The 17,851-nt window shown below is 51.5% G+C and overlaps 1 protein-coding gene across 5 annotated transcripts in view; it reads right to left on the bottom strand.

The window, feature by feature from the left end:
- Positions 1-15,259, bottom strand: part of ACSF3 (acyl-CoA synthetase family member 3) — a 66,220-nt gene extending 50,961 nt beyond the window's left edge. The window contains exons 1-3 of one of the 5 annotated variants that reach the window (XM_055726718.1): positions 15,174-15,259; positions 11,149-11,880; positions 9,536-9,691 (exon numbers count right to left, since the gene is read on the bottom strand). In XM_055726718.1, the coding sequence (XP_055582693.1) occupies positions 9,536-9,691; positions 11,149-11,850 (858 nt within the window). In that variant the 5' untranslated portion in view covers positions 11,851-11,880; positions 15,174-15,259. Of the gene's footprint in view, positions 1-9,535; positions 9,692-11,148; positions 11,881-14,815; positions 15,017-15,173 lie in introns of those variants that run through there. The other 4 variants (XM_055726716.1, XM_055726717.1, XM_055726715.1 and 1 more) reach the window with 4 other exon arrangements.
- Between the last annotated feature and the right edge of the window lie 2,592 nt (positions 15,260-17,851).

Raw genomic sequence — 17,851 nt, 5'->3', positions numbered from 1 at the left:
TGTTACAGCCAAGAATTTGCTCACGAAGCCTTAAGCTTATGACAGAATCAGTTAATTCCCTTATCATGCGCAGCTCTTTAAAGGCTACACAAAGCCACCAGCCTTTCAAAGCATGGGAGCTCTTCTTTGGAAAGACACTATGCCACATCTGAAGAACACGACACGGGTATGAGCCCACAGGCTCAAACCTTTGAGTGAGAAATGCTTTTAAGACAGGTGGCAGAGCTGGAGAGAGAGATACCACACTGGAACTGGGAGTGAGACTCCACTGCAACAGAAATGGTCATCATCTGGGGCGTGGGTACAGAGACAAATGCCCCCAGTGAGCTCAGACCAGCCATCAGAAACCTCAGGTAAGCCAACTGCAGTCAGGAGGCAGCAGCTAGCCCGGAGGGCCACTACACCAACCATGCTCTTCCCAAGAGGAATGGCCCCTGTGGGACAGATGTCTGTCAGCTGCAACTCCTGCTGACCTGTGGGAAATACAAATAGAGGCAAATTCCAGGAGCTAGCTCTGCTCCTGGAGTGGATGAAGACTAAGGGGTCTGCCCTGGCTGAGCAGCCCCACCTAGGAGCAGCTAGAAACAAGTAGGAGCCATAAATGTTGCAACTGGGCCCGTTCCTTCCACACCTCACCACTCTTCCCCCTAGGTAAGCTCTTCCCCAAGACAGGAATGATCCGAAGACATCAATAAATAAAAGGCTACAGTGACGGCCACCTCTTTCCTTTTGCCCCGGTCCCTGCCCCGTTGTTGACAAATGTATTTCCTAACAGCTCCTGACAACACGTACCGCCTCTCCCCTCCCTGCCCACATATGCTCAGCTGCACACAGGCGCGTGCGACAGCGAGAAAAGGCAGGAATTGATTGAAGGTGAACAAGTGATTCTCCTTCATGCTGTCACTCTGCCCACTTCCCTCTGTCCTGCTTGCTCGGGCTCTATTTCATTACTTTCTACTTCGCTGCACTGGCGCCGCCTCCCTCCACATCTCTCACTCCACTGCTTCAGAACAATCAACTCCTAAAAAAACCCCAACCACCACCATGTTGTTATTCTTAATAGAGCAGGACACATCCAACAAAGACACCGTCCTGCCAAACAGAAGGGAGTTCACGCTGCCTCCGAGCCTGGAGATGGTCCTCAATGGGGTGAGACAAACGCACAAGGTGGAAAACCCCTGGACACCTTGGGAGCTGGGACATGAGCACTGCAAGATCCCCTCAGAATCAGGGTAAGCAGAGGAGGAACAAGGCTTGCCCAGACCAACGGGTGACATGTCTGGAGAGGGAACATTGCACTCCCTTGCAGAAACCAGCACGATCCCCTAAAACAAGCCGAAACAGGCAAAACTGCATTTAGAAATTCAGAAGGATCTAACCCCTACGATACCGCTCCCAGCCTCTTTTCCTAAAGATCTTTTTTCTCTTCAGTGCCCCAGTATCTGTCCCATTCCATGCAGCAGGATGGAGAAGGACATCCCCAAAGCCAGGGGCTGAATGCACGGACCTGCTCTCCCCAGCCTGGTGCTTCCTAGAGCCATTGCTTTGGGCATGGCGAGATGAGTGATGGTAAGCAGGGATCAGGACTGTGCCGAAAGAATTGAACGGAAACAGATGCTCAGGGCTGTTCGATCCTTGCTGTGGTATCTTCTTTTGCCTTCACCAGTCCAGAGCAGCTGTGAGGAGCGCAGGCAGACTTCCAGTCTGGCCAACGCAGCAGTTATTTTCACATGGATTTGGATCTGAAAAAACCCCCAAACCCATCACTCCAAAACACAGATGATCTCTCCTGCACCCCAGAGTCCCCTGTCCTCATAGGCCTACTCAACTCCTGCCCTAGATAAACTCCTCCCCACCACCGCGCCAGTCACAGGAGTGGCTTTTTCTGTGTCAGTCTGACTCGCTCCAGCAACAGCCCCTTCCTGAAGATAAGCAGCTGCCTTTGGATTTGTGCCACCAGCTGCCGGGGTGATCTGCTGACAGCCAAACATCTCCACCTGCTCTGTTCCTGCTCAGCCAAATCTGGATCCTTCCCACGTGTTTTAATGGTACTAAGCACCGAGCCGTGGTACAAAGCTGGCAGCCCCAAACTCTCCGCAGACCCTGAGCTGTCCGTAGGGCTTGTCACTGCCCAGCCAGCTGTAACAGCTATTTCTGTTTTATAACTATAACTTCACGGTTTGAGAGAAGGATCTGGGAAAGTCTCACTACCTGGGACTAATCAATCAATCCCAGGGCTTGGACAAGAGGCCTGCTTTGCCCATCCAGCACACTATCCTCCAACACCGTCAGGTTTACAGCAGCACAATCAATCTCGCTCTTCGTTATCCCATGTGTCACCATCACCACATCAATTACCTGTGGACAGCTTATTGGCAGCCCGTCATTTCATTTTATTTTGCTCTCCTGATACCTCAGGACTCCAAGTGCTTTTAAAAAGCCATGGATTCTGGAGGCAAACACAGCACTGCATGCCAGGGTTGCCGGACTTTACAATGAGTGTTCACTGGACACAAGGGAAGCAGCAGTCTTCCCATGGAATATGTTCAGGAGATGGACTAAGATTCCTTTTAAAATAAACAAGGGCTTGACACAAAAAGTCTCTAAGTGGAAGAAAGCAAGAGTGGGAACAGCAATAACGGCAGCAAAAGCCCAGGGCGGGCTTACAGGACAGGGCTGCCTGAGCCAGCAAAGAAGTGGGAGACCTTCTGTTCCCAAGAGTCTTCCCGTCAGCACGACATTCCTGATTTTCTTCCCCTCACACTGCACAAAAGCATATCTGGGCAGTTCCATGGGCTGGCCAGTGGGATTTTGCCATCAGCAAATGAAAAAAAAAAAAGAGAGAAGATTACACCAGTGGGTACAAAACAACCTCAGTGAGACACAGCTGTAAGATTTTTTCCCACGTATTCCTTCCAGCACACAGATGGCATGATGGTGAATGACAACAGAGGAACACACAAGCTGCTCCAAGAGATGGTCATTTCACACAGCAACCTTCCCAACCAGCCTCCAGATCTGCTGAGATCACCTGAATCAAGAGATGCAAGCACAGAGGAGAAAAGGCAGTAATTTTTTTCCCCCCTTTACAATGGCCTCACCTTCAGAGGGACATGTGCAATACCCTAAGCTAGACAGAAAACACCAAATCTACCAACACCCAGACATCTTCTAATGCAAAAAAAGAAGAGGAGATGGCAACAACCATTTGCATGCTAAATCCTGCAAGAATTTGCCTGATACAAGACTCCCAAAAACATCCAGAAGAGACCCAAGCAACAATGCCCAAAAGCCATAAAGGAAGCGAATATCAGCATGGATTTTCCCATCAGACCACAAACTGGTAATAGACAGCCTGCGTTGCTGCCTCTAACAGATACAACAGCTCTTCACTTCTATAAAATTATTGTATCATTTTCAGTTGTTATTGAATTTTTTTTAAACCTTTTCAAAAGTAACAATACCTCTAATGCAAAGTTAAATCATCCCTTTACTTCCCTTTTGATCAGGGAGATGGGTTTGTGTTTTGCATTGATCGCTGCCATGCGGGTAGCATCGCTGGTGAGGAAAAAGGCTCTCTGCTATTTTCAGAGTATCTGTGAGAGCAACAGGCATCAATGTGGCTGCAGCTGAACCAGCTCCTTGTTTGGCGAGACCCGGTGCCTCAGACCAAGGACAGAGAGCTCTCGTAACTCTTCGGAAGCACCGAAGGGATGGCAAGACCATACACCCGCATCTGACGCCAGTTCACCCCTGACAAAAGGCAGACAGGCACAACATACGACGGGAGAGCATCAAGGGGAGCTCTGCTCTCTCCCAAGGACTGAGCCGCAGACTCGGTCGTGAGCAATATGCAGAAAGAGAAACATTCTTCTCTTCAAAGGGAAATTGGGCCCTTGGTGGCTTCGTCTCATGTTTGTTATAACCCCAAACTGTTTGCGCTCTGCGTGACTCTGGTTTTAATCATTTATTCATCAGTGCAGTTTGATGGCCCCTCTGCATTCCAGGCTGAAGCTTTTAAACCCTTCCTATGCTGTAGGCATACTGAAAGGAGCAAGTGCTTTCCCTGGGACCTGATAATATAAGTAAATATGACAGGCTCTGGTTCCATTTTTTATATTTCCACACACACATCAAAAGACATTACTCCGTAACAGATGCTGAGGACAGACGGCAGATCTGGGGAGACGGGGAGAAAAACTCTAACTTTTTAAAGCCAGGTCTGCAAGAAGTGATCAAACATAATCCATTCACTAGTGACCTGCTCCTCCCTCCATCAACTCCTCTTTGAGTCTGAAATAAAATTACTCCTCTGAAGCCTCCTATTAACAGACGAAAAGACAATTGCCTTTCTCCAGCTGAAACTGGATGGGAGAGACAATCCCCAGCACGCTGCCAGCAGCATCTTAGCAGTGCTCGGTTATTGGAGATCAGACTCCTCTGCTTGGATCTGCTTTTCTTTTTAAAATAAACTAAAAAAGCTGCCCAGAGTGATGTTTGCAGAAGTGACAGATCCAGGGGAGAGGCTCACTGCAGTGCATGCTTCTCCTTCCCAGAGGCAACTGTGACTGCTGAGCCATAGATCTCCCTGCACAGCCCAGCGAAGGTATAAAGCACCAGTGCCCAGCCTCAGCCCAGCCTGGTTTGCACAGATAATAGCAGCAGCAAGGACAAACAGTTTGCCTGCAGAAGCAGCTTGCAGGCTGCTGGCTTCATGAGGAAATCAGGAGTGTAGTGCAGCAGTAACCCTGGAGCAACACCTCACGCACAACCTTTACAAGGATCAGGTCTGCAGCACCCTCCCACCACGGGATAAAAGCTGCCACAGGTGACAGCACACAACACATCAGGAGAAGCTAGTCCCAAATCACATGCTAGCTTTGGGCACTCATCATTCTCATCTCACTAGAAAGAAGGGTCCAAATAAGATTAACAATTTTGATGGCTTTGTGTGTGACATTGTAAAACTGGGTATGAATTTTAGAGGGCTTGGTCCTTGGAGGCACCTTAAGTCAGACATGCAGTAATGCTGGCACCAAAACAACAGCTCCTTTTGGAACTTTAGGGCAGTAAATCTGCATCTCAGTGTATTTATCATGGAAGCAGTTGCAGGGCACAGACAGTGTTGTCATTCTGCAGGCAGCACACCACAGCTTGAAACCCACCCAGCAGAGCCAAGTGGACAGCACACCCCACAACTAGGTCACGCAGAGCTGACATTTCTATAAGCTTCCCCCATCACTCAGAGCAAGTTTTTACCTCCATGTTTTTGAATACTTTTATTTCCCAATCCGCACTTAAGACTGAAAGACCGCCTGGGATCTGATCTCATGTTTATCATTGCAAAGAGCTGACAGAGAACATCTTTCCCTTAAGGTGAGATCAGAGGTGGTCCACAGAAAAGACAAGCCATTCCCATGGTTCAAACTCAAGAGTGGATCCACTTCAGCCAAAAGCCTCAGCAGAGGATCCTGCAAAGCCGACACTGACCTCACAACTCATTCCAAAAGGCTCCTGTTTGCAGGGTGCCCAGCACAGCTGAGTCCCAGTCCAAAACAGGGCCATCAACGTGTGACTGTCACAGCAAAAGCACTGGCATGGAGGATGCCCAGCTTCTCTCCAGACTCACTGACATTTCCATCGAGTAACAGTCACAACACAGGGCGAGCTCAGCCTCAGCAGCCATCACTGAATTGATGCAGGGAAAGGAGATGGAGAGGGGGAGTCACTAGGGAATGGATGCTCTAGTGTCTGCAAGCCCTGATGCTCACAGCAGCCTTCAAAAAGCACTTGCTCACGGGCTTTCTCCGACACCCAGTAAGGAGAAGGCTCACCTTGCACTCCTTCCTTAAGCACAGGCATTAATCTCTTCTCCTCTGGCCACTAATCTGCACAAGAATTGTACAAATCCAGCATCTTTTAAACTTCTGCTCCTACACAAGAAAAAAAGGCAGGCATTTCAAACAGGTTCAGATGCAGCTGATAAATGCTGGCTGTCTGCAAACAGGAATAGTGCAGCTGGAGAAGTAAACTCCGCTTGGAAGCAAGTTATGATGGGAGGATCATATAGGGATGCTTAGGCTACAGCTTGCTGTGGCTCCCAAGGAGGTTTCTGCCCTCACAGTTCTCATCCTTGAAAAAGGAAAAACAACAACATCAGAGCCACCCTGGCCCCACACAGCTGCTGGGAGGAATGCACTTTCAGGCTCACTGCTGCTTTCCTGCCTGCTCCAGAGTCCACATGCCCACAGCAGCACCGAAACGTCTCCCCTGCCCAGTCAGCGCTGTTATTCCCAAGCACCAGAAGCACAGGCAGGAGCACCAGGTGCTGCTCCTACAGTCTCCAGGCAGGAGTGTGGGCAGCAGCCCGAGAAGGGCTCCCCGTGAAGACACACTGCACCCCAAGGAGTACACACACCAGATGACTTAGCACGTCACATACAACTAGACTGTAATGCTGGAAACTAAGGGTCCATTTATAAACCCTTCATTAATACATGATTAATAGATGCAGCCATATTTTTTAATAACTTACAATAAAAAGATGCTACGAAAGGCTTAAGCAAGACAGTCTTAACAGATGGTGCTATAAAGTGAATTATAACATGTACAGTAGCTAGCGCAAAGTAATGGATGTCCTCATTTAATAAAAAGAATCTGATTTTATGCAGCAACTTTCACGCTTGAGGCACCTCAATACACTTTAATGAGCCCTTGTGGCCCCTGCAATAGCTTGCATGCTGCCACGGACATCAGATGCTATTTTAGTAAGAGAGCGGACGTTGGTCAGGACACTGGGGTTACTCCACAGTTTTGATTTTTAACCTTTCCTTGGACAGCTACCAAAAGCAGATGGAAGGGTCTGAAAGATGCCACCTCCTAACACTGCACTGCAGGGAACGACAAGCAAGCCTTAGTCCGGGGCTTGAAACATCTTTAACCCAGAAAAAAAAAAGAGCATTATTATGACCACCAAAACCAGACTGGCATCTGTATCCATGACTATAAGGCACGCCGCAAATTATGTAATTTAATAAACACTGTAATAATAAAGTATTTATTTTGTATAATGAAGTGTTAGTGATTAGAAACCAAACACACACTGGGCATGCTGCTGCGGTTTCTCTTGAACCCTTGCCAGTATCACTCAAGGCTAAATATGTCTGCAGCAGGTTGAGAGTAAGTTCCTAGCCTTGTTTTGATCAGCCTGTCAAGTGTTTTAGCTGCCATTCGAGTTTCTTTATATCACACTATAATTGGCTGCTTTCTCAAGGTGCAGTGAAGGAAAAAAAAAAGCCACACAGCAAAACCCAGGCTCCTTTTGCAAAATTCTCCACTGAAACTCTGCTGCTTTTCTGAAAGCTGATTTCAGTAGCAAAAGGCATTTTGTAAACAGCTGGTGAAAATAGACTGGAACTGAAAGGCAGCTTGCATTAAACTCCACAAGAAAGCCTTATTTACCCTCATGTGCTTTCTTTGTAGTGTCGATCAAACCACTTTCAGCTCCCAGGGGAGGCCCTCGGAAAAATAAAGGGAATAAAAAAAAGGAGAAAAGCAAATTACGTTCTTCAGAGCCTGAACGCACCTGAGAACCCTCGGAACGGCACTCGCTGCAGCAGGCACGCTTGCCACGCCGACCTCCCTGCCCAAGTTCAACCTCCAGGGTCAAGCGGATGTCTCCAGCCCTGTCCCCACTTGCCCTTGATTGTCAAGGCTGGGGGAGAGCTTTGATCAGAAGAGGCAGGCGGGGTGCCCAACTCCCCCCGAACCTGAACCCATCCTTCAACGTCAGCTCATTCATTTGCAGATGTCGGCAGAGAGCAGAGAAACACGCGAGGGTGTAAGGGACAATCAATCACCGATGGCACAGGACGTGGAGAAACGCGCCCTCCAGAGGGCTTGGCTTTGCTTCCAGCACGCTCCTCTGCCACCTCACCAGCATCACCAGGGCTGGGCACATGCTGAGCTCCAGCTCTCGTGGGGCACGCATCCCTACTGAACCCTGAGCTTTTGGGGAGACACCCTAAAGACAGATGAAGGCAATTTGGCAGTGACCAACGAGGAGAGCACTGGCTACAGCTGCCAAGGGACCTTCCTGCTTTCTTCTACCACGGCATCCTATCTATTTACTCTGGAAATGCAAATGCAGAGAGCTGCCCTTCCAGGACTCTGGGCCTGTTCCCCACCAAAGCACCAGTGCTCGGGCAGCAAGTCGGTGTTCAGGTGTCAGGGCCATCTTGAAACAAGAAAGGAAGCGTGCATTTTCGGTGGTTGTTTCTCCGAGAAGCAGAAATAAGCAATGAAGAATCACATGGTCCTGCAGTTGCTCAGATCAGAGCCCTGGCTCACCCTTGCCTAGCAGCAGCACAGTCATAGGCTTCTGGGTGTATCCCACACCTTTGCACCTTGTCCTTTCGGCCAAACAAGGCCACCCAGCATATGAATAAATATTAATAGGCAAAGCGGCCTGTTTAGCTACAAAGCACAGGCTTGACAGGCTCTTTTTTCACTTTCCCAAGGAGTTCTGTACTAACAATGCACGTCTCCTTCCCGCTACGAGTTGGCAGCAGCACCTGAAAACCCAATTGATCCGTTAACAGCGACATTGCAGACTCCGACATCTCTCATACCACCCACAACACTGGGAGATGCAGATGAACAGCACTGGATCCCAGGGGCTGGTAACTGTAGAAACTGCTCTACCTTATCGTTGGTTGCCCCTTTTCTTCCTCTCTTTAGGTCGGCTGCCTGCCACCACAGCAAGGAACAAAAGAGAAGCAGAGCACTGGGACTGGCATTTCCTGTCTCAGCTAGAAAACAACATTATAAGCATGTCTACTGTATTCAAGCAAGGTTTCCCTCCTGCCACCTCTCCTGCAAGGCTGCATGAAGCTCTCTATTTGCAAACTCTCTCGCATATCACTGAGTCTAAACCAACAGATCTGTTAACACTTGTTTCTCCACAGAGGAAGAGCAATGCTTGCATGCAAGTGATGACTAGCGGCACTTCTCTTACTTGGACTGCAAGAAACTAAAGCATGTGTTCTGTCATGTAATGTTATATAAAACACAGAGGACACAGGACTGGAAGGGAAAAAAATGCGGGCTACTAAAAATGTCCACAAGCAGCATAGCTTCAAGCAGCACATAGCTAACATGCAGGAGAAAAATCCAGTATTGCCACCTTCCCTGGTACTACTAAATTAACAACCCTTATTCCAGGTGCACATGCTCTTAGTGGGTATATAGAAGCCCACCTTTAGTCAGAGACCCTCAACATCACGAGGAGGGGCAGCCTAGCATTATGATAACATACATCACACTTAAACAAGTTGTATCCTCCAGAACAGCACATTTACCCCAAAACTGAGTGTTCAACTAAAAGCTTTATTAATGGACACTGCGAACCACATGCAGCCAATAGCTAAAGAGACTGGAAGTCTTTAAGAACTTATTTCCAAAGTTGCTCTAATTACAATGCATGGGGTCTTACTGCTGAATTTCAAAGGCTACGGCACAATCCCTCCAGGCTTACCATCTGTGCACTGAATTCGGGTAACATGATGCACGTCGCTCCCACCCAGAGAGGACAGAGGAGCTTATTGATCACCCCGTGGACATGATGTAAAGGCAGCACATGCAGAATAACATCCTCCTTCTTCCATTCCCATTTTTCAACCAGTCCTGTGGTCTGCAGAAGAAAACATACAACCCAGCATTAGGGCAGGAGGAAAGACTCTCATTGCTTGAAAAGCCCAAGGTATCTGCACCCCAGATCCCCTGGGCACAGCTGGCGGCAGAAATCCCACACCTCCTGGAATGATGCCTGGGCACAAAAACCCCTTTCCTTTAGGGTTAGCACAAGCAAAATTCCCACCACAACATACAATATAATCTATATAAATAGAAGACACAACTTGTCAGTACGTGTCTTCATATGCATCAGCAAAGTCCTTCCTCATTACTGAGAAATAGTCAACAGTGATTTTAAGCAAGGCCTACAAAACTATTAGCCTGCTGCTGCACACACAGCATTGGCAGAAATTGTAAGCAAAAAATTAATCTTCCCAGAACTCTGTAGACATAGTTTGGACACCAATGACATTGGGCTTTCAATACCTGTAAGGGATAGTCAATAGGAGCAGAAAATCACTGTCTAATAAAACAGAAAGTAGGCTTTATGTTAGCAAAAAAATATTAGTATATCAAGCTTCTAAAATACTCTGCTATGAAGGCATAATTATCTAAAGTGTTAGACCTCAGGCTTCTGGGTGAACAATGCTCCTCAGAGCCCAGCATTAGCAACTGGAAAGCTTATTTCCAGCCATCTAAAAATAAAAGAAGCATTTGAAGAGTGGAATTTAGTCATGTCATTCACAACCCTCTTCCACAGGGCAGGGAGCAGGTTTTAGGCTTTTTGCAAGACAGCTCAAAAGATGGTGACTGCTCAGGCCACCTCCCAAATCATCAGCATATTTGTAAGGGAACAGATTCTTTGCCCAGTATAGCCAAGCCCTGGCTCTATCCATCAAGGCTTTCATACCACTCCCGACATTGCGGTATCTGAGCACCCAGTAAGCTTTTGGAGGTATCCGTAAGGCACGATGTATTCCCTGCCCTTTTTCCCCTAATGGCATGAGTCTATCAGTTGCAGGCAGTGATAACCAACTGGTGAGGTAGTCAGCAGGCTCATTCAAACTTTTAATTCCTTTTGGCTCAGAGAGCTAATGGATTTTTTGCCTTGGGGATATATAGCTGAATAATGCACAGACTTCACACAGTACTGGGCTGGGCTAAGTTATATTCCTGTTAGGGGCAAAGATTCTTTCCTAGTCACAGTGGAGAAAAGAAAACTGCAAAGAAAGCGGTCTCATTCCTTCTGCTTTCCAGGAAAGCAGGGAGAAGAGTCCATCTGCCTCAGCTAAAGCCCAGCAACACCAAAAGGACCAAGTTTAGAGCCTCAAACGCTCTTCTGTGTGTTCATCTTAAAAGTGTTGAGGACTCCCAAGATACAGCCCCACAGCTCCGTGCAGGAATTCGGTTGTGCTAAGGTGTGCTGTGCTTTGGAGTTTGCAGCCCCAAATCACCTCTGAAGGCCAAGACCTCTGTAACTGGAGATTAACTTTGCAGAGAGAAAGCAGCACTCACCACAGCTTGCACATTCTCATGGGTGCTGAGGACACCTTTTGGTCTTCCTGTTGTCCCACTAGTGTAGATTATCATGGCTCCCCTGTCTTTCCATGAGGAGCATGTTGTCAAGGGACCCTCTTCCACTGCTGCATGACTTGTGGATCCATCACTATGAGACCTAAGAAGTGGCAGAAGTGGGACCCCCAGCTTCTCCGCACTAGGGGCTATTTTCCCCACATATTCCTCTGCTGCGATGACTAGAGCGCTCTGTGAATCCTGAATCACATACTCCAGTTGTTGCACAGGGTGTTTCTTGTAAAGGGGCACTGCTATGCCCCCACTCATCCAGGAAGCCCACTGGGCCACCACATATGAGGCATCATTGGGACACAAAAATGAGATCCTCTCTTCCTTCAAGTCCTGGCTGGAGCACTCCAGAGCTCTACAGATCTCCTGGGACAAGCGTAGACTCTGGCTGAGAAGGTCCCTGTAAGTGTGCTCACCATTTTGGTCAACGATGGCGATTCTATCTCCGAAAGCCAAAGCCCTAGAGAAGACAGGGGTAACATCGCTGCTGTAGGTTGCCAACGTGGTTTGCAGACCCCTGTGGGGACAGCCAGCCCTATTCTGCCCACGCAACCCCCATCTGCAACGGTGCAAGTCCCGGACGAGGCATCGAAGGGGCTGGCTCACTTGGGGGAAGAGCAGGGAGACCAGCATCCTGCCAGCACCGCTTGTTTTGAAGTGATTCTGCAGAAAGCAATTATAGGAACAGATAAGTATGTGCAGCAATTACCCAGGTTTATTCCCACAAAGGAAAAGTGGCAGCCTTCATTTGAATAATACCCACTGTATTATTAATGTTTATGATTCAGACTGCTGCATTCCCAGTGTGCTAAGGCCCTGCCTGGATGGAACAGGAAACAGAGACCCTTCCCTAAGTAGTCTCCACATCCCTAAAAAAACAATCTAACTTTGAGAAACAGTTTTCATTGATCAGTAATCTTAGGACACTAAGTGGTGGCTACCTGAGGTGCCGTTCTAACTCAGTGAAACTAGCATTTAAAGAAATTAAATAATTGCCACAGTCCTTAGCTCTCAATTTGCAGTTTCCACCACCTTGGTAAACCATTGCCTTGCTCTGTGCTTCAAGTCAGGCAGCACGGAGCTAGACACAGAAGGTTTAGCCCCATGGAGGACTGTTTCCTGTGTGAGCTTTCCTTCAAGCAACAGCACATCTAAGTTCAGGAAAGTGCCCAAACCCTCCCAACTGATGGGTCATCCATCACAAACCCTGCTTCAGCTCAAAAGCTTTCTTATGTGACAGACCAAGTGGTTAGCAGCTCCCAAACAGCCACAGCCCTGCTCACACCGAGCAGCTGGTTTTCCCAGCAAACAGCAGCAGGGAAGCACAGCCACACACATGCTGACCTGTGGGTTTGGTACTGCACTTCTGAAACTACCAGCCTGGCAGCACCCAGAGCCAGGCAGAGCATCAGGACAAGCTCAGCCGTGGCATCAGGCTTCACCTGGGCAGCCAGAGCTTCATCTGAGCCCAGCCTATCCATCACTCCAGCCATTCTGCTGTAGCAAGAGCTGTGACATGATGCACAGGGGCATTTCAACAAAGAAAATCTCCAAAAGGGAATGGGGAGGAATACCAATGCCAGTAAAGAATTTACAGGAAGACCATGGGCTGGCACAAACGTTGCCTATTCTGCCATTGTGCTTAGACAGCACGATGACATTAACCTATCCACTCATGGGAGAAGTTAGCAAAAAAGCTTTTGTGGTGACTGGTGAGAAATAACAGAAGTTTGCTCTTTATCCCTCTTTTTATCATCCCTCTCTCTTTCAAAAGGAAAGGCATATGTAATAGTATTGGACACTACCTGGATCATCTCACAGAAATATCATGGAAAAAGTTAACACACAGCACAAAACCCTTAAGAATATAACCAGGAGACAGAAACCTCAAGGGACTACAGGAACACCTTGCAGAGGAGACCACTGGCACACAAAGACAAGAGGAAGAAGTGATAAACTGAGAGGACAAAGTGATAAATTGAAAGGACTTGAGGAGATGCCTCCAAAGAACCCTACCCCCCTTCTGCACGTAGCATGGATCTCTGGCTGGAAACTCAGCAAGAACAAGCACCCTCTCCATACAGAAACTGACACCAACATGGGAGCACAGAGGAAATCACAGGGCTGTGGCAGAAGAGAAAGGGATTTACTGCACGGCCTATCTAACAGCTGCTATTAAACACCACCACTGAAGTATCCCCCAGAGAGATGCTATGACAAGAGAAGATAGCCAAAGGATGATGACTTCTCACTCGGTAAGAGTGTTCATGACACTTCCTTGACACTGGCAATAATTACTTGATTTAGCACAAAAATTTTTAATAAAAGTCTATTAGTGGTGCAGCTCAACTCCAACAGCCTTCCAGCTCAGCTTCCCACCATGGGGAGGAGCTGAAACAAACAGGATCCAGAAAACTGGCAGCTACACAGGGAAGAGCTGAATACGGCTTAAGCCAGCTCAGGCTGCACAGGCAGCAGTGTTTATTTTTGCATAGACATAGCTGCAAGCCCTGCAGTCTCCCATCCACCTTCAGAACATTTTTCCAGCTCAACATTGGCTTTGCATGTATTTTCTTTTGCATACTGACCTCAATTTCTGCTTCTGCAAAAGAAACTTGTGATTTAGTGCGGAAACATCTGGGAGGGAGGGTGAGAGGGGCTTTAAACCCAGAGTGCGGTAACCATGCGCACTCATGACATATAGCATCAGGATGGAAAAAAACCAAAACAGGTCATGACAAAACTTGCATGACATCTTTCCACTTCTCTGTAGAGACTAAAATATAAAAAGGCAACACCACTCATAACCTAAACCAAACCTGCGCCCAAGGCCAGCTCACTGCCGAGATGTTAATGCCTCAGACATTACGAGGGGCATTAATTGGAATCAACCATTTGCCAGGATCATGCCGTGCTCCAGGCCACTGCAGCTAAGTGCACTTGGCACACTCACTGTTCCTCGTACAGCTCTGGAGCAGGTGTTAGCTGCTGCTTCAGAAGAGCGCCTTCCAAAAATTACATTATCCCCCTTTCACCACAGCACCAGTCCAGATTTAATGGAACAATAAACAACAGCACCTTTTGCCAGGCCTGCGCATTTATGGACTTCACAGAACTAGTGCTGACTGCGTGTGTGCAGGCTTACAGACACTTGGGTCAGGGTGAAGGAACACCAGGGGCTGTGCCCTTTACGGTGCCCTCTGCTCAGGGATAACTGGTAACACAGAGTCTGGCAGAGCAAACCTAGAGACAAAGTCTGTCCCTGGGAGCCTTGGGCAGAAGACGGTGGCAACGCAGTAGATGGGCCTTTCATGCCCTACCATAGAATCATTTAGGTTGGAAAAGACATTTAAGAGCATCAAGCACAAGTGTTACCCCAGGACTGCCACATCCACCACTAAACCGTGCCTCTCACACCCAGCCTCACATGGCTGAAGCAGGAGGGGAAAACGGCGGGGGGGGGGGGGGGGGGTTGTCACCCCAGCTAGAAGCCATGAGGCTGAACCGCTCCATCTCTCCCGAGAAGGTCAGGCTTTATTCTTCTTTCACCCCGGGTGGATTTCCCCCCCTCCAGCTCTCTGCCCCTTACCCTACTCACATCCAGCCTCAGAGCTGCCGCAGGAGCCCCTCGCCCCACAGATTTCCACACTACGGCAGGCACGTGGGCCTGAGCCCCCTCACACGGGCCGCTGCGAGGCAGGGGGCGAGCCGAGGCCCCTGCTCGCCCCAAGCACCGCCTGACGGAACGTTTATCGTATTTTAATTAAAAACAGCGTTAATGGCAGCGACACCCGCCCTCCCCTCGCCCGGCAAGGTGCCCCTGCCACAGGCCGGCGGGACCCGCAGGGGAGGAGAGCCGGGCACAAGGGCCCCGGCCCGCACCGGCCCACGGCACCGGCCCACGGCACCGGCCCACGGGCCCCCTGCCGCCTCCCGCAGCCGCGGCAGGGCCTCACCTGGCGGCGGCACCGCGCCCCGGGACCGCTCCGCCCGCGAACGGGCTCCGGCGGAAACGCGGCCCCGCGGCCCCCGCGTTCCGCGCCCAAACGTTCCACCCCCATCCCGCCCCCGTTTTACGGGGATTTGGACCCAAACCGCCCCCTGGGGGCGGGGCTGGTCGGCGGCCCCCGCTGGCTTGGCAGCGTGCCTCTGATGTCACTGCAGCCCCTGCGGCGTCATCACGGTGGCCTCTGATGTCACGGCGGGTGGCTGTGATGTCATGGAGCTGTGGCTCTGCCGGGGGGGGTGCCCAAGGAGCTGGATTATGGCATGGCTGAGGGATGGCCTGTGCGGAGCCCGGAGCCATGGGGCCTCCTGCGGGGGACAGATGTCCCGGGGACACAGAGACATCCCGGGACACACAGACATGCCCAGCCATGCGGACATCCCGGGGACATAGCAGTCACGGTGGTGGCACGCGGCGGCTGAGCTGGGGCTCCCCAGCCATGGCAACACTGCATCGCGCTCCCGCCGCAGCCCCACGGCTGTGTCCAGCACCCAGCCAGGCTGGAGCGAAGCCCCACGCGTGTCCCACGGGAAGGGGCACAGGGCAGCCGGGCAGCACAGACCCCCACCCCGCGGCACCCGGGTTGTTATTTTCGGTCGGTCTGGCTGCAGATTTGCTTTTGTCTCCGCAGCAATGGGGGCTGTGCGGGGCAGCTGGACCCTTTCCCAGCCCCCCAGCAAAGCCTGGCACACGGCCGGGGCACCCATGGGTGATGGGCACAGAGCAGCAGCTGTGGTGGGATGGAGCAGGAGTCCCCGCACGGCTTTGCCAGCCTTAGCGCCGGGGATGCTGCTGGTCCAGCCACGATGCGGGCAGCGGGGCAGCCCCTTGCACAGAGGCATGGGGCCTTTGTGCCATTCAGGCTGCCATGTGCTGGCCCTTCTCTGGTGGCACGTGTCCTGGCGCTGTCCCCTCCCAGACTCCGCAGCCCACTCCTCCACTGGAGCTGTGTTTTTCCGGCTGTGCGCGGCGGTGCATGAAGCGGGGCGGCCGGGGTGACCCCCACCCACCTCCCTCAGGTGCATTTCCACCCAGGGCCGGCGGCCGTCAGCCCAGCCAGGCGCAGCGGAGCTGGGAGCGGAAGCGGGGACAGGAGCCCAGCCTTGGGCAGGGCCCAGCCATGGTGAGGTGCGCACCCCCAGTCCTGCGCCAGCCATGCTGCACCCCATTGCACACCTTCCCAGCACGTACCTCCTTATGGCACAGCTCCCCATTGCACGGCTCCCTTCCATTGCACATCTTCCCAGTGCACAGCTCCCTGTTGCACGGCTCTCTTCCATTGCACGTCTTTCCAGTGCACAACTCCCTGTTGCACAGCTCCCATTGCATGCCTTCCCATTGCACAGCTCCCCGTTGCACAGCTCCCATTGCATGCCTTCCCATTGCACAGCTCCCCGTTGCACGGCTCCCTCCCATTGCGTGTCTTCCTAGTACACAGCTCTCCGTTGCATGGCTCCCTCACTGTTGCACGGTGCCCTGTTGCATGGCTTCCTTCCCATTGCACAGCCCCCCATTGCATGACTCCGTCCCTGTTGTACAGCACCCTCCCCACTGCACACCTCCCCACTGCATGGCTGTTGCATGGCTCCCCATTGCACACCCGCCTGTTGCACAGCTCCCTATTTCATGCCTCCCCAATGCACGGCTGTTGCACAGCTCCCGCCCCATTGCATGCCTCCCCATTGCACACCTCCCCATTGCACAGATCTCTAGTGCAGAGCAGCTGCAGGAGGGACCCGGCAGCTCTGGGCAAGCCCCCAGTGCCAACAGGTGCCCACCTCCCCACCAGAGGGTTCAGGCACCTGGTGCCCATGTGCTGCCCTGCAAAAGTGCCTGTCTCCTGCCACCGCCCGCTCCAGCCCTGCCACCACTGCTTTCATTCTCCTTTTTGCACTTGCCATCTGTCATCAGCCTCCCCTGGTCCCCACAGGCTGCAGGGATTACCGTCCCCCCCCCCCGCCCCCCCGTGGGGGTGAGCAGGGGTGCGTGCCCGCAGGGGGGTCTCTGATGACAGAGGGGTGCCACTGTCCCTGCAGTTGTCTAGGGGCTGGCAGGGACAAGGTGCATGGAGTGGGGACAGGGCTGTGACAGCCACGGATGCATGTGCCACAGAGGATGTTCCTCGTGACTACACAGCCCCTCCATGTTGTGCAGGGACCCCTGCCCAGGGCAGGTGATGGGGCCATGCTCCCCCCCTGCCCATGGCAGGCTGCCGGGCCAGCTGGCTGCATGTACAGCAGATGTCCACCCCAAGCCACCCTCTGCCGCTCCGTCCCTCGGCACCTGGTGCCCACCGGCCATCTGGAGTCGGCCACGTCCCCAGAGACAATGCTCAGCCGTGGCCACCACAGCACCGGGCCACCACCATCCATCCCAGGGGCTGCCGGGGCCACACGCTGCTCCCCAGGGCCGGGAGGGAGGGAGCTGCCACCCGGCAGTGCCGAGCCAGCCCCAGCCCACACCAGCGCCGGGGGAGTGGGTTATGGTTTATTCAGCAGTGGCGGTGCCATCTCACCCCGTACCGGCGTCTGGCTCCATGGGGAGAGACGCGCGGTGCCCAGCCCCATTCTCCATAGTGGGGACACCGCACCAGGGAGTGGGTCAGTCCAGATGTGCTGTCACAGCTGG

The sequence above is a fragment of the Falco cherrug genome, chromosome 14 (genome assembly GCF_023634085.1).
Source record: "Falco cherrug isolate bFalChe1 chromosome 14, bFalChe1.pri, whole genome shotgun sequence".
NCBI lineage: Eukaryota > Metazoa > Chordata > Aves > Falconiformes > Falconidae > Falco > Falco cherrug.
Note: the sequence above shows the minus strand (reverse complement) of the source record. Positions and strands in the feature narration are given on the sequence as shown.